Source organism: Uloborus diversus, chromosome 5, assembly GCF_026930045.1.
Source record: "Uloborus diversus isolate 005 chromosome 5, Udiv.v.3.1, whole genome shotgun sequence".
In the NCBI taxonomy this organism is placed as follows: domain Eukaryota; kingdom Metazoa; phylum Arthropoda; class Arachnida; order Araneae; family Uloboridae; genus Uloborus; species Uloborus diversus.
Window position 1 is genome coordinate 39,888,219 of NC_072735.1, and position 17,489 is coordinate 39,905,707.

Here is a 17,489-nt window from a genome sequence, read left to right on the forward strand (position 1 = left end):
CATACACGAGTTAATACGTGTATATACGACTATGTGGTAAATATATGTATATAAACGTGTTATCCCGCGTATGTTCGTGTACAGAGGTATATTTGAATTTTTAAGTGAAAATACATATTTATGTGTGCATACACGAGTAAATATGTGTATATACGAGTATGTACGTGTACACAAGAGAATATGCATATGGATATGTGTTACCCCGAGTATACTCGTGTACAGAGGTAAATTTGCTTTTAATTGTGAAAACACATACTTATGCGTGCACACAAGCGAAAATACGAGCATATACGTGTACACATGAGAATATGCGTACAAACAAGTTTTACCCCGAATATACTCGTGTAAAGAGGAACATTTGTATTTCGACGTGCATATACTTATTCAAGCGTGCATATACGAGAAAGTACGTGTATATACAAGTATGTTCGTGTACTTACGAGAATATGCGTATAGATATTTGTTACCCCGAGTATACTCGTGTAAAGAGTATATTTGTATTTGTACGTGTATATACGTATTTGTGCGTGCATATAGGAGAAGGTACGTGCATATACAAGTATGTTCATGTACACACGAGAATATATGTAAACATACGTGTTACCCCGAGTATACTTGTGTACAGAGGTAAATTTCTATTTAAACGTGTATATACATATAGATGCATGCATATGAGAAAATATGTGTATATACGAGTAAGTACGTGTACACACGACAAATAAGTGTTTAACCCGAGTAAACTCGTGTAAGATGGCACATTTGTATTTCTACGTGTGTATGCATATTTATGCGTTTATAAACGAGTAAATACATATATACGATTATGTACGAGTACACACGATAGTATGCGTATAGATACGCGTTACCCCGAGTATACTCGTGTACTGAGGTAAATTTGCTTTAAATTGTGAAAACACATACTTATGCGTGCACGCAAGCGAAAATACGTGTATGTACGTGTACACATGAGAATATGCGCATAGATACGTTTTACCCCGAGTATACTCGTGTAAAGAGGTACATTTGTATTTCTACGTGTTCATGCGTATTTAAGCGTGCATATACAAGAAAGTACGTGTATATACAAGTATGTTCGTGTACACACAAGAATATGCGTATAAATATTTGTTACCCCGAGTATACTCGTGTAAAGAGGTACATTTTTATTTGTACGTGTATATACATATTTGTGCGTGCATATAGGAGAAGGTACGTGTATATACAAGTATGTTCATGTACGCACGAGAATATATGTAAACATGCGTGTTACCTCGAGTATACTCGTGTACAGAGGTAAATTTCTATTTAAACGTGTATATTCATATAGATGCATGTATATAAGAGAAAATACGTGTATATACGAGTAAGTACGTGTATACGTGACAAATAAGTATTTAACCCGAGTATACTCGTGTACGAAAGCACATTTGTATTTCTACGTGGGTATGCATATTTATGCGTTTATAAACGAGTAAATACATACATATACATATATATATATATATATATATATATATATATATATATATATATATATATATATATATATATATATATATATATATATATATATATATATATGTATATAAATATATATATATATGTATATATATACGATTATGTACGAGTACACACAATAGTATGCGTATAGATACGTGTTACCCCCGAGTATACTCGTGTACAGAGGTAAATTTACTTTTAATTGTGTATATACATACTTATGCGTGCACACAAGCGAAAATACGTGTATGTACGTGTACACATGAGAATATGCGTATAGATACGTGTTACCCCAATTTACTCGTGTAAAGAGGTACATTTGTATTTCGACGTGTATGTATATATTAGTAATGTGCCGGATCGTTAAAAAAGTCAATCCGAGGATACGGATATGGATCCGGATCATTAGTGGCAAGATCCGCGGATACGGATACGGATTTCAAAATATATTTACCCAAATCAACTACCCAAGTGTAGAACTTCGCGGGTCAGAACACGCATTGCTGACAAATATGAACTGACAGCAGAGAGAAATTTTAAATCTTTGAGTTTTTTCTCCTTATCTTCCGACTATGAAATCGCTACCAATCACGCGTATAAAGGTTTAGAAAAGCATTTAAAATTTACTTAACAAGATTATAGCTAATACTGTATATAACTTGAAAGTTCCAAATAAATATGAAACGCAGAAAACTTCGTTCTTTCAATTAGGGTCAATATTTTTACGTACGGGTAGCTTTTACTATCATAATTCTAAAAAACGTTAAGTCGGTTTTGAATTAATATCTCCAGTATTTAAAGTTCTACAAAAACAAGGCCAAGCTAAGAACACTTTCGAGCAAGTTATCTTTTGAACGAAAAAAGCAACTATTTAAATACAAATTTACCTCTGTGCACGAGTATACTCGGATTAACACGTATCCATACGCATATTTTTTTGTGTACACGTACATACCCGTGTAATTACGTATTTACTCGTGTATGCACAAATAAATTTGTACATACAATTCGAAATTACACATACCTCCGTGCACGAATATACTCGGGATAACAGGTAGAAATCCAAAAAAAAAAGGGTTTACACTTATCTACTCGTATATACACATATTATTGTTTACACGTACTTGTAGGTATATACACGTAGAAATACAAAATTTCCAGTATACACGAATATTCGGGATAACACGTATACATACGAATATGCACAAAATTACTCGTTTATACATGTTTTTACTCGTATATACAAGTGTATGCGAGCATAAATATGTATTTTAACGTATTAACGTACAAATACAAATGTAACTCTGTACATGAGTATGCTCGGGTTACACGTATCTATTCGCATATTCTCTTGTGTACACGAACATACTCGTATATACGTGAAATACACCGCCAGCTCAGTCATTTCCAGCCGAGGACTGCAGTTTCGTGCTTATTAGCACTCAACAGCCCGGCATAGGAAAGTGACTGAGCTGGAGATGGAAAACCTCAAAGAAAGCCAAGAGTGCAAAACAAACTGGTAGCTAATATAGAATTAGCAGACCAGACGAGTAACACGAAATTGCAGTCCTCGGCTGGAAATGACTGAGCTGGCGGTGTATTTCACGTATTTCTGTTTCAGCCCTGGCTAATGGACGGTAATTTACTGAATATATACTCGTATATACTTGTCTCTTCTCGTATATGCTTGCATAAAAGTGTCTGTACAATCTTAAATACAAATTCTCCTTTCTGCACGAGTATACTCGGGTTAACACGCATCTATATGCATATTCTCGTGTGTACACGAACATACTTGTATATACAAATACTTTCTCGTATATGCAAGCTTAAATATGCATGAACATGTAGAAATACAAATGTACCTCTTTACACGAGTGTACTCGGGGTAACACGTATCTTTACACATCTTCTCATGTGTACAAGAACATACACGTATTTTCGCTTGTGTGCACGCATAAGTATGTATATACACAATTAAAAGCAAATTTACTTCTGTACACGAGTATACTCGGGTTAAACAAGTATCTGTATACCTATTGTCGTTTGTACACGTACTTACTCGTATATACACGTATTTTCTCGTATATGCATGCATCATTGTGTATATACACGTTTAAATAGAAATTTACCTCTGTGCGCGAGTATACTCGGGGTAACACGTATGTTTACATATATTTTCGTGTGTACATGAACATACTTTTATATACACGTACCTTCTCGTTTATGCACGCATACATATCTATATACACGTACAAATACAAATGTAGCTTTTTACACGAGTATACTCGGGGTAACACATATCTGTACGCATATTCTAGTGTGTACACGAACATACTTGTATGTACACGTACTTTCTCGTATATGCATGTTTGAATATGTATATACACGTCGAAATACAAATGTACCTCTTTACACGAGCATACTCGAGGTAACACGTATCTATACGCATATTCTCATGTATACACGTATATATACGTATTTTCGCTTGTGTGCATGCATAAGTATGTGTATGCACAATTAAATGCAATTTTACCTCTGTACACGAGTATACTCGAGGTAACACGTATCCATATGCATATTCTCTTGTATACACGTACATACTCGTATATACACGTATTTACTCGTATATGCACACATAAATATGTATTTTTACTTAAAAATTCAAATATACCTCCGTACACGAATATACGCGGGATAACACGTTTATATACGTATTGTCACGCACATAGTCGTATATACACGTATTAACTCGTGTATGCTTGCATAAATATGTACATACACGTAGAAATACAAATGTGCCTCTGTTCATGTGACATTTATATTTTACAAATTTAATCTGAATTAAAAATGTAATCAAATCAATTTGATTACTTTTAATCTGACTAAATTCAATTTGATTAATTTAATCTGAACTAAATCAATCTGAACTAAATTAGTTTTTTTAATCAACTAACGAGTTAGTTTAAACTAACGTTAATCTTCGTCTGCAATTGAATTAAATTTATAAAATATTAGTCTGAACTAAATGGGCGTCAGATTACTTTAGTCAACTAATCAATCAATTACAAATTTAGTTGATTTTTTTAGTTGGTGCCCAACACTGTTTGGTAGCATTATTAAAGTGTTGATAACAATATTTAAATCATTTTAATTTGACGTTCACGGTTTTTTTCTTTTTCTTTTTAAAATTTAGGTAGAAAAATTTGATGAGACTTATCAAACTTCAATTGTATATCTTCCAGCATATCATCATACAGGTATAATAGTTTTATTTATTTTAACGTTTTTATTACTATTTATGTATTTTAAATTAAAGTAGCCTCCTTGCACAAAACTTGTCGTTACGCCGTTCGTTACTTGCATCGCAGCACTGCTTAAAGGGTTAGAATTTTTCACTATTGAAATAAATATTTTATAAATAAATGCTGAATTTACTGGAGAATGAAACTGTGCATGTCTTATTTCTAAAACGTCGAATAAACGGGCTTTTTGTTTTGTGGCAGATATCAACGCTAAATCTCATTTTTGTTCAATACTTGATCTGAATATGTCACGATCAATCTTAGAAAATGCGGTAGTGATCTTTTGGCGTAAGTTTTGGTGGACCCTACAGAGCGCGAACTCGCGGTTTTGATGTAACACCGTAAAAAAAAAAAATCGCTTGGAGTTAGATCCGGATAGCACGATGGCCACGGATGAATGTGAGTGTCGTCACCTGAACTTCGCCAAGTCCAACGACTAAAAAGCTTGTTATTTAGGAAATGGGGAACATCTGTCAGGTAGTGGGGGGGTGTTACAGCTAGTGACAGAAGAATTAATCTTATGGTTTGATTTTTGCCACATTTTATAAAAGGTTCACCCATCAAATATTTGGAATGGGAGACAAAACTTTTACATTTTATTTCTCCATTAAAGTCAACGTCATTGCGGTTGTGGTAATATGTTTCTTTAATAAGCTTTCCAAGCCTGGAGGGAAAAGTCATAAAACGTGGACACTTCGAGGCACCCTGTTTTAACACCCCTGCTTTACAGCATGTTTTGCCCTAAAAACATGACAGAAGAACCTGGGATGTATTTTGACTATTTTATCAGAATGTTTGAAGTATCAACTCTGAAATTCTCGATTAAGAACAAGGGTTGTTGCGGAAGTAAAATATTTCGCACTCGCTGTTGAGGGAAATGTTAAAATTGGTTTGACATAGAAACAAAAATATATATTGAACTCTGACATCATCATCCGCTTCCACAACGTGCTTGAAAATTCCAAAAAGATGAGAAGTTCATTGATTTTCTTTTTTGTGTTGTTTTTTTTTTTTCAATTTTGGCTTCGTTGTTTTTGTGATGCTGGAGGGTAGGTTTTAATCGCTACTACTATATAAGAAAATTAAATAAATTCTCTGTTTATAGATTGCTTTAAGATTTTTCATATCCTTGAATATTAACCAAAATGCATTGTGTCTCTTAACAACATTAGAAAGATTCTGGTAGCAGTTTTTTTTCCAGGAGTGTGTCTGCGATGGAAATTTAAAACCTAAAAAATAGTTTGCGAGGTACGGAATTAAATTTATTAGAAATCTAAATCCGGTTTGAGAACTGCGTATGAGTAAAATGCTAATACAAGACATGCTACTTGTGCAAAATTTCCTCAAACTGCGGTACAAATCTTCATTTGGTGAAATGTATTTCTTTTTTAATTGTTTATTTTACCTCCCTCAACTGTGAAATAGTCTGCAGACTTTCTCAAGAATTTGATACACGTTTCAGTGTCACGCTGTTTATGATATTGTGAGGACGGAGATGGATCTGTCTTATTACATTTATGCACTTACTAAAAACTGTAAATTATTTTTAGGATCTCAAGTCCGGCACCAAGAACAAGCCATTTATGAGGTTCCGGACCTGGGACGGAGAAAACAAGATGGAGTAAGATCTTGGAGAGATTCAGGAGATGGGTAAATAAAATAGTTGTTAACTTTTTTTTTTTTTGAATTCAAGTGCACTACATATTTTTCGCTTTTTTTTTAACACAAAAATGTGCACTTGTAAAAAATGCAAGATTTTAGTACTTGATTGCAGTTGCAAACAAAAAACATTCTAATTGCTTACTATGTTTTATATATTTTGATTTGAGGTAATTTATGAATGATCTTGGTTAATGCTTGGGATGTAACTACTTTTAAACAAAGAACGGCAGCACATTATCCATCAAAAACAGAGAAATACTAAAAAAACCTACTTTTATTTTTTTAAATAAGTCGGCAAACTTGTTTTCTCACTACCTGCGCCTATTAACAATATCATAAAATTGAAGAAACTATTCTTACCCAATCCACAGTAAAGAATAATGCTAAAAAAATCACTCAAGTACCTAATGCCTATTTATTAACTGGAGTTGTATGATAAAGAACTAAATGCCCAAGAAAAGCTTTCTTCCTAAGCAAAAGTTCTCAGCGCAAGACAGTGAAAGAAATTCTTCTCTTACAGTAACTCCAGCATTGGTTCTGATGATAACGAGGATGAGCTCATACTTTCTTCCAAAGATAGAATGTTCCGAGATGAAGCTAGAGAGTCTGAAACGGAATGTGACAGGTTATGTAAGTACCTAATTAATTGTCTATCTTTAATAAAAGAAACTAAGAGCTCGTTAGGTAATCTAGATAACTCATTAAGTAATGAGACAAGAACGGATTTAGGTTATTTCTTTCTATGTCTTATATTAGAGATATTTTGTATGATACGTATTTTCTATCAGTTTTTTAAATTTAATTATTTTCGCACTACTTTCTTTTATATATATTCGTTTTGTTTGCAAGCTAAAATCACGTCTTTTAAGTGTTAGAACTTGTTAAATAGTTTCAGTATTTATTTGCTTTCTTTCAACACTATTATATGAAAAAAATGAATTACGTAAATAATATTTAACAAGGTAGTTCTGAGGGAAAGTCGGAGAGAAAATGACCTACTCTACATGTGACTCCGACTCCTAAATTATAGAGCCTTTGACTCCGAGTCAGCCTTCATTAACCCTCAGTCCATTGGACTCCTACTCCACCACTCCAAATCTGTCTCCGCTGCTCTTGCAGAGTTTGCAGACTCGGAGAGAAAATAGTTGAATCCGACTCCGACTCGTTTGAACAAAAATATCCTAAACTCTAACTCCGCATCCCTGGTTGCAATATACACTCAAAGCTTTATTATTAGTAGGGGGATGTGGGGCAAAAAGAAATAGCTAAGATGACTGAGCTTTTTCAAAAGAAACAAATTGGAAATTTGTTTTATAAATTACAGTACAAAAGAAAGAACATTGTATCTTAGGACAAAACTTTCATTGAAACATTATTTTTTATTTTTGGCAATGATTTTATGCCTTCAAAAAAGTTTAAAATGTTCGCGTTTTTTTCCATGGGGCAAAATGCAAAATGAATTTTTTTTCTTACGAAATATTTTTTTTTTATTATAACTTTTTTTTTAAATCTAATGAATCAGTAAAGAAAATTTTTAAAGAATAAACTAAAAGAAAATGAAACAATAAACGAACTATTAAATAATTCATTAGAAAAATAAATAAGTAAATAAAAAGGAAATGAATAAGCAAATAAGTGAATGAGTATATAAATAAGTGAATTACTAAATAAAAATTGTAAATGAATTTATTAACAAAGGAATACGTAAATGTTTCAGTAAATGATTGAATGAGTAAACTAAATAAGCTATTTCACTTTGCCCCATCTATTTTACACCGCATGTACTCGACTACTTGAGCAAATTATTTAAAATACAAATAAGCTTAATATTAACTAAATAAATATTGTACCACATATTAGAAGGTCTCAATTAAATTTTAAAATGTTAATAACAAGAATTTTATAGTTTTATAATGTAAAAAAAATTTTTTTTGCAACTACTATCACAATAAGAGTATCGATTTTGGAAAATTGCCTATACTATCAAATGCTTTAATCTTTCGCGGTAATTTTTCCTGACTGGAACAGACTACATGAGCAACTTCACTGTTAAAATATTACTAGATAGGTGGTGCTAAACGCAGAGTAGATATTTCCCCTTTTCGGGTTGCCGCACTTTGCCCCACATTCCCCTACTTTATATTACAATACATCATTTAACATTTGCTGTCATTGTCAAAAGAAATTTAGGGATTCAACACTAAAGTAAAATTTTAAATTATTGTGTGAAGACAACACTAAGTGGTTCACTTATTCTAGCATTTGAAAATTTAAATCAAATAAGTTGGGTATTATGATTTTCACAGCAACGTTTGACTTAGAAATACACATTGATCCCACACATTAAAATGTTATCGGAAGAATTATTTTTTAATAAAAATTAATTTTATGTTGTAACTAAGTTTTTTAGTTATCAATTTCAACAGAAACGGTAACTGATGAAAATAAAATATTATTTTATATGTAAAATCACATGCTGGATATTGATCAATTGAGTACTAAAAAATATAACTAGACTTTTGAATAAAAACTTTTAAAGTTATATTAGATTTTGTGCTGATTGATAGAAAGAATGAATGATGATAATAATAATAATAATAATAATAGCAGTAAATAAATCAGCCGACAGAGTGGCGCAGTAATTAGGCGAAGGCTTCTTAATCCCAAAGGTGTATGTTCATACCTAGTTCCAAGAGTTGGATTTTCAAGTAACATAACTCGACAATACCCATGTCGTATGATTATGCGGCGCGTAAAATATTCCTCGAGTATTCACTTCAGCTTTGCTATTCTTAGACAAATTAAATACGTAGTGCAGTTCCACATCGTGAAATCTGAGGTGCCTATTGTCTGTTTTTCAGGCCCTCTCGAACGCAGAGTTCCATTTTATGCGGGGGTGATCGGTACGCAATCCACGTGCTTCTAAAGGAGACAACCAGCCTTAACTTGAGCGTGCGTTTTAATGTGCAATAAAATCTAAGTGCCCATTACATCATTAGCTTCACTTGTTTGTTGGCATTTCAGTTATTCTTACATTTTAAAAACTAACGCTTTTACAACAAAATACTATGATGCGAGTATACCTTCTGCAGAAAACAGCGAAATAGAATCTCAGATACCACGTGACGAGGGAGGAGTCAAGTGTCTTCTTGGAAATTAGGAGTAAAAATTATCGTAGCAATAGAATTTACCGATAGTGGTGCCACATGAAAGAACAGTTGCCAGTCTCTGGGCTATATTAAGTCAGCGAATGGCGAGAAATCAGAATGCTCCCCCCCCCCACATTACATAGAAGCAAATAAAAAAAAATTTACAATGATAGTACATAATTGAGAAAATGTATAACAATGGTTAATAACAGTAATCATTGTTTTTTTTTTTTTTTTTGCTAAAGCTGAAATTATGCAAAAATCGTGATGATTGTGCCATTTGCTAACTGCATAATGTACTTGAGGTTTTAAATTTAGTTCAAACAGTCTTCTTATGAACCATTAACGATGGCATGTACACAAAATATATTCGTATTTGAATTTACTGAAATCTTTGACGTTGGATTTGTTTTAGACACTAATAACGTAACTTTGTTTTTCATTTTTTTTTAAACAAATGAAATCTTGATTTATTGGCTGCTTGTTTCCAGCTTAAATATTTCGCATACGGTTTTTTTTTTTTTTTTTTGTAATCTTTGAAGCATAAAGTTTTTCTTTAATATACTATAATAACTTAAAACGAGCAAGACATAAACCATAAAATGACTAAAACTGTCTTAACCAAAAGATCCTTAATGGAAGAATGTAAACATTTGAAACAAAAGCAATGGAAAAAATTTCGTGAACTGGATTAAATATGCATATGTGCACTGATTTCTTACACACACACACACACACACACAGATTATATATATATATATATATATATATATATATATATATATATATATATATATATATATGTATATATATATATATATATATACATACTATATGTATATATGAATTAAATTTTAACATTCTACTGTTCTAATTATAAAATAACACAGGACATTATTAACATGTAAAACACCGCTTGTTACTCCTTTCTGGATGATTATCCTGTACATGTGATTATTTATTGCCCGTTTAAAGTAATTTTCCCTACTTAGAAATCCTATATTTTACTTTACTTTATTATGTTTATTTTAGGGAAGTCATTTCAAAGCAGTCAATATGAAGAAAGCAAAAGGTGGTCTTCGGATCGTGAACGAGTGGTGCTGACGTAATATTTAAAACACACCGCTTGCAAAGTAAGTTTCATTTTCTAAAATAAGTTAATTAAAGCATTTTTAATGTTAAGGGCAGATCTGCATTGAAAATGGACAGAAATGGCGATGTAGTTGCCTATATATCTCTTAGTTTGTAACAATTTTTAAATTGCCTGATACATGGTTATTAAAATATTACAAAATATAAAACGGAAACTATGCTGAAAATCAGGCAGAGTAATACAATAGTCTACAAGTCCCCCCCCCTCCCTTTCTTTTCAAAATTTTGACGCACACTAAAAGTACAAAAATATGAAAGTTTTAACTAATTGGGAAACTTTTAGAGTACATGTTCAAATCAATAAGTAGAGTTTCGATTTCAGTGTGTTTTAAGCAAAAATTCAAAAAAAAAAAAAAAAATCTAACGCTTTGGTTTTAAGCAAAACAGCATAACTCAGAAGGTTATTTTTGAGAAGCCAAAAAAGTTTGTTGTTACAGTGGAAATGAGTTAGGTTTGAGTAAGATACTGAATAATAAACACATTTCCTCATTTATTAGTTTTTAGTAGATAGAAGACAAACATTGTCCTTAATTTTCACAAATGATCTGCATTTAAAATTTTTAATTTTTTTAAGCTTAATTCTTGAAATTATGCGCCTGGATCATTTACTAAAATAGTTTTTTTTTTTTTTTTTGTTTAATCATAAAATAATTTATAGAAGAAAATGTTTTGAACTACGTCGAGTGTTGTTGTTTTCCAAAAGTGTTGCTTTACTGCAGTTATCACAAGTGTTTTTATCTAAAATTGAAATTACTGTAAAATGCATGGAGGGTTTTCTTTTGTTTCTTTTTTTTTGGCGTTGTTCTAAAGTAAATAAAGTATCGTTAAAGTCATCGTTCAAACTGTTTTAAAAACCTCTTCTTCAGGAAACACGGACAAATGGAAAGGAAACTTCTAATACTTGTAGTATGCAGTTAATTTCCATGAAGTTACTTTGACCTTAATATTTATCTATTCAGTAACAGATAATTAAAGGGTCAATTGTGGTAAAAAAATAGGTTGGATAAAAACAAACTTTATTAGCGTACTTGTGATGATTTTTTAAGCTAAACCTGAGACAGCATAAATGAAACATTCTGAGAGTTCCGCTTATTTCCAGACAATTTTGTTGGTGTCATCACTGTTTGAAGATGAATCCACGAAAAAAATGTTTTTTTTTTTTTTTTTTTTTTTACGTTTTGTAATCCTACTTTTATCTCTCCAGCAGGCCTACAAAGACTGGTTGCAATTATTTTTGTTTGTCATCTGGAAAGTTACTGGAACATGTATGTTAAATATCACCTTCTCTGCAGTTTTTACATGCAATTTAGGACTCACGTTGGGGTTTGGTGGTGGTAAAGGGCTCATGAAATGAATAAGTGGCTTCAGTCAGTTATGTTACATTTTTTTTGTAATAAAAAAGCAAGCCTTTCGTCGGACGGCACCCCCCCCCCCAACTGCAGCATTGACCTATACATTCTGCACTCTGGAAGTAAAAACAGCTAAGCTTTTCACAGTCTTGCTAAAATACAGATTCTGTAAATAAATTTTCCTTTCAAGTACACCTTTCGCTGTAGTTTGCATAAATTTGATACACAATTTCATTTTTTGTTTGATATTTATTTTTAAGTAACTTCAAATTACATTTGAAACACTCAGAGTTTTTATTGAATGTAATGTATGCGTTGGCAATGCTATGTTCATTTTTGTTGTATAACTTCTGAAACTTCTAAAAGGAAACTGTATACAGCGATTTCCTTCTTATATCAAACACATAATGGAGGAAATCAGTTTCCCATTGCTCCCTCTAGCCTTTGAGGGCAAAGGAAACATGCTGGGGTAAATGTAAACATGCTAGAGCAAATGTAAACACACTTTCATCCGCTCAAAGTCATAAAGTGGTTCTTAAATTCCTAAATCCACTATATGGGGAAATAAATCTATGTTTCTATTTACTCCCTAGGCTCTTGGATAAAAGGAAACACGTTATGGCATATATAAATACGTTTTAATTCACTCACAGTCATAAAGTGGGTCTTGTCTTCCTACATCAATTTTATGGGGAAATAAATATCTGTTTCTATTTACTCCCTAGGGTCTTGGGTGAAAGGAAACATGCTAGGGAAAATGTAAACACAATTTCATTCTCTCACAGTCACGAAGTAGGTCTTATCTTCTTACATCTACCTTATGGAGGAATAAATCTCTGTTTCTATTTACTCTTTAGGTTCTTGTTTAAATGGAAACATTCTAGGGCAAATAAAAACACGATTTCATTCGCTCACAGTCATGAAGTCGGACTTATCTTCCTACATCCTCCTTATGGGGAAAAAAATCTCAGTTTCTATTTACACCCTAGGCTCTGGGATAAAGGAAACACGCTGGGGCAAATGACCAAACAGTCATAAAAGAAAATTTTAATACCTAGTTACTTTAGAGTGAAGTCTTTGGTAAATGCAGCAAAATTTATTGAGGGAGGATCGACAGTTGAAGAAATATAATTATATTTCCACTCATCCCAACTGACACTACTTTAAATGTTTTTAGAAGACATAATATATTAGATGAATTATTCATGTAGGATATTCAGTAAGTCAAGATAGTTTTTTTTTAAGCAGAGTATTAAAAAAGAAAAGAAAAAAAACTAATAATGAGAGGAACAGAAGCTAAATTAAAATTGAGTGAGGTGGTGAATACAATTTTTATTCCGGCATAAGATAACAGTTGATCTTGAAGCTGTTGACCCTGAAGATTTTTCACAAAGTGCAATTATACATTTTTTAAAATTATTATTTCAGATTGATGTTCTATGAGCTGAAAGAAAAATTCTTTTACACGTCTGGTGCTACTGAAACCATTGCACGTATGGAAACCAATGTGAGATGTATATAAAGAAAACTATTTGTACAGAAAGTTTGTGAATAAAATATTGATTCAAATATATTTGCTCTACTTTATATGAAAATTTTGTTCTCTATGTTTTGAGTTCAGAAAGTAAAATTGACATTGATAATTAGATTTGGTAGGTGAATAATTGTTTGCATATAATTTATATACATCAGTATTAACTGCTCGGGTTTACAACGGTAAACTATCCCAATACAAATAACAACGTGATCTGTAGGATTAGAAGCTACTCTGTGAGAGAAAAAAACTTGCATATATTTTATGAAATTAAAATGATCCTTTTAGGAAACCGGTCCATTTTTAAAGGTGGCATTTCTATTTGAATTCAAACGTTTGCTATTTTAAGTTTACTTGCTATGCCAATGATTACAAACAATTTGGGCTAGAAGAATGCGTGCTACTATTACTTAGTAAAAATGGTAGCACGCGTTATAACGTGTGCTACTAGTACTGTGCGTGTAACGGCACTTTTATACGTGCCATTATAACAATACAAAGTACCATAATGATATTGGCAAGTGGCTACACTTAAACTACAACTTAAAACGAACTTCATCTCTGTACAAATATGGTACTCGTCAGCATTTCAAATGACCGAGCATTTTGTTGCTCCATTTTCATTAAAACAGGTCGAACAGGTGAAAGGAGATTATATGAAAGAGTGATATGCCTATCTATATGATATCCATTTCGAATGAACAACCTCGGAACGGGGATGTTCCATAACAACAATAAGCCATTGGTATAGCTTGACCACGAAAATAAGGCGGTTGACCTTGAAGCAAAAGCAACGTTTGTATTATTTGTAATAGATTGTTTGTTATTTTTTTGAAGTAGATAGGATTAGCGAGACCATGCCTCTTATTATTCGGGGCTTTCTGGCAGATTCTACCTATTAGAAATGATACGAATGATATTTCACTTCAAGGTCATCCGCCTTCTTTTCGTGGTCAAGATTTGGCTCATGTTCAAAGGCACCCTGATCCCAAATATTCCTTAATGGCAAATTTTGTATAATAAATCGGGAAGTTTGGATGCAGCATTGCAATATTACAGCTTTAAAATATATATAATGCTGTCTAATGCGCGTCCCATTAGAGTTGTAAATAAGTACATGTGCATGCGCATGTAGTTCGAATTTCATAGGACTCTGACGTAGTGAAGTTTTACATTGAAGCCAAAAAATTCCATACAGAGGAGCGAAAGTAATAGGTTCTTTTCATTTTTGGGATAAAGCCCGAGTCACCAGAATGACAGCCAGGCACTGCAATACACGGGGTCCATTTTTCATTGGGCTAATTGCGTAAAGTAAACGTCTTATTCCAACGAATCTATTGTTTATACTAACTAAAACACTGTCTTGCACACAAAAGATTTTTCGTACATGGTGAAACATCGCGCAAAGTTAAAAGTTTCAAATTTCCTTCAAAAACTTCGAAAACGTTTCAAGATTTTATTTAAACCTAAGAGCCACTGAGTCAGAAATACAAAAAACTGTTGAGAAGAGAAAGATATTTGCACTGATTAAAAGTCTTAAAAAACGTGATTCAATAGACTAACTGCAAGTTAAACGCTGAGGATTCATACGTCGTTATGTTTTGTTTTTCAACTAATGAAAATACGTTTTATGGCGAAAAAAACCCTATTGCTGCATGTAAAAGCTTGACAGTGCACTTTTTTTTGTAACTAACATGACAGTATCATGTAATATGTACTGTATCAGAATTATAACAAACTATGATCAACTAACTCAGAACAGAAATAATGAAAAACAGGAGGAAAAAATCAATAACTCGTTAAGGACAGAAGCAACTGCCAATCTAAGAAGCCAAAAGATTGGTAATGTATAAGCACATAGATTAGCTATACAATAGAAAGTTGTAAATTAATGACAAATTAATTAATTGACAAAAACGAATTTCAAATTAAATCATACCATAGTTAGGTAAAATAAAGTCACCAGAAAATACTTTAAAGTAGCCAAAATTGACTGACAAAAGTATGCTGACATCTATTAAATAGTTGTAAGTCGGAATTTTAAGAGACAAGAAATGTAAGTCAGATCTTTTAATTAATTCAGTTTCATTTGTTAAAATTTGTAATGCATACCAAGAAAATAAGATCAAGAGATGGACCTGGTTGGATTACTTTATATGAACTTGAAATCGAAGAAGAGTTTCGAATTCCAAAATTGCTGTACTACTACTCAGTGATGCATTTGGCTGGTTATGAAAACGACTCGTATGCTCCCTTTTGTCAAAATTTTACATTTCGTCTGCAGGGAAATCAACGTGTTCTTGAATTTCATTGCACAATTGCCAATTGATCATGTGTGTAGGAAAGTTAATGCATTGCATGAATCATCGATTTATAAAAGCATACTAAGTTTTGTAACTTGTGCTAAATGTTCTGAGGACCGCTACAATATGTATCTAAGCGATTACATATATGTAGTACGTTCACATCACAAATATGTACATGTGAAATAAATTTGCATTAAGAATTTTTGTTGCTGTGTTTTTTTTTTTATTCAGCATGAGTTAACGTTACAACAACGTTTTTTAAAGGTGTGCTTTCTATGGGAAATTTGCGGGCAAGGTGAACTGAAAAAAAATTGCTCTACATGATAACTTCAATGTGCCTCGAAAGAGCTTAGTCTATATTAACTCGAATAAAAATTCATAGAAGCATCCGTGGCACAATCAGCAAGTGCGTTTGGTTGCAAACCAAAATCTATCTATCTTAACTAACACTATGTTTGATTTACAGCATCATATTACCTTCAAAATTAGATGCTCATGTTGCTTAATAGAAGCATGGATTCTATTGGCAATAATGCCGAATGCATTTTTTTTCAACAGCTACACTTTATGTAGGTGTTGATTTTGCGTAAGGTTTTCATTTTTGTAAGTATTTTCGTCACAAACAATTTAAGTGGGGTAAGCAATTTAAGGGGTGTGAGTTACCATTTACCCTTTGAAGTCATCCAACTTTCTCCCCCATTTTTCCACATTGCCGTTTCAAAAAAAAAAATCCTCGTTTTTCATTTATACTCGTTTTTCAGTTCGTCATTTTCGAAATTAGTTATTCACTTTTAAAAATTAGAAATTATATATAAATTTTCCTTATTTAATAGAGGACGAAGAGTTCAAAAAGCATTACAAGAGATATATTTTGACGGGCATGCATTCAAAAAGATATTAAGAAGAGAACCATGTTAAAGGGAAGAACAAAAAATTTAATTTACGTATTCCTATATTTCGTATATTTATTTCATACCCATAGGTTTGATAAATTTATTTTTTATTAGATGTGAATTCTGAAAATCATCGAAGTGCCAAAAATATATTGTGTTTAACAATTGGCTATTGAGTCGCGTAAAATAATAACGACGTAACAATCATATTTTTAATTGCTGCTTATAATGCCTGAACAGAAACCAAACACACACGTTGCTTAAGTACTTTCCAAGTATAATTTTGAGAGTAATTAATGCAAGGTAAGTAAGGAGATTATTTTATAAACAGTGTAAACTTTCGAAATGTTAAAAGTCAATAAAACCGAAATATTTTATCCTCACAAACATATGTTACATTTTGTAGTCTCCACATTGTTTTCTCAAAAATAAATGTTAAATCACTAACCAACGTACTTCTTTGTTTCCACGTTTTCAAAATCTGTATCAGTAACATTTATTACGACGATTTATTAGCATTCAATAAATAAACAAGAACAAAATTCAATTCCAACTGCAATGGCATAGAAGAACATTATTTTAGAAACAAACAAATACAAGCAAGCTCCAGATGCGAGTTTGAGTAACTCTACTCTAAGT

The 17,489-nt window shown here is 32.2% G+C and overlaps 1 protein-coding gene across 1 annotated transcript in view; it reads left to right on the top strand.

Moving 5' to 3' along the window:
• The window catches only part of LOC129223437 (cell adhesion molecule Dscam2-like), a 157,639-nt gene extending 143,967 nt beyond the window's left edge, over positions 1-13,672 (top strand). Inside the window, exons 22-26 of the mRNA XM_054858050.1 lie at positions 4,697-4,760; positions 6,356-6,455; positions 6,988-7,097; positions 10,649-10,749; positions 13,546-13,672. Of these exons, the coding sequence (XP_054714025.1) occupies positions 4,697-4,760; positions 6,356-6,455; positions 6,988-7,097; positions 10,649-10,725 (351 nt within the window). The 3' untranslated portion in view covers positions 10,726-10,749; positions 13,546-13,672. The remainder of the gene's footprint in view (positions 1-4,696; positions 4,761-6,355; positions 6,456-6,987; positions 7,098-10,648; positions 10,750-13,545) is intronic.
• The last annotated feature ends 3,817 nt before the right edge of the window (positions 13,673-17,489 follow it).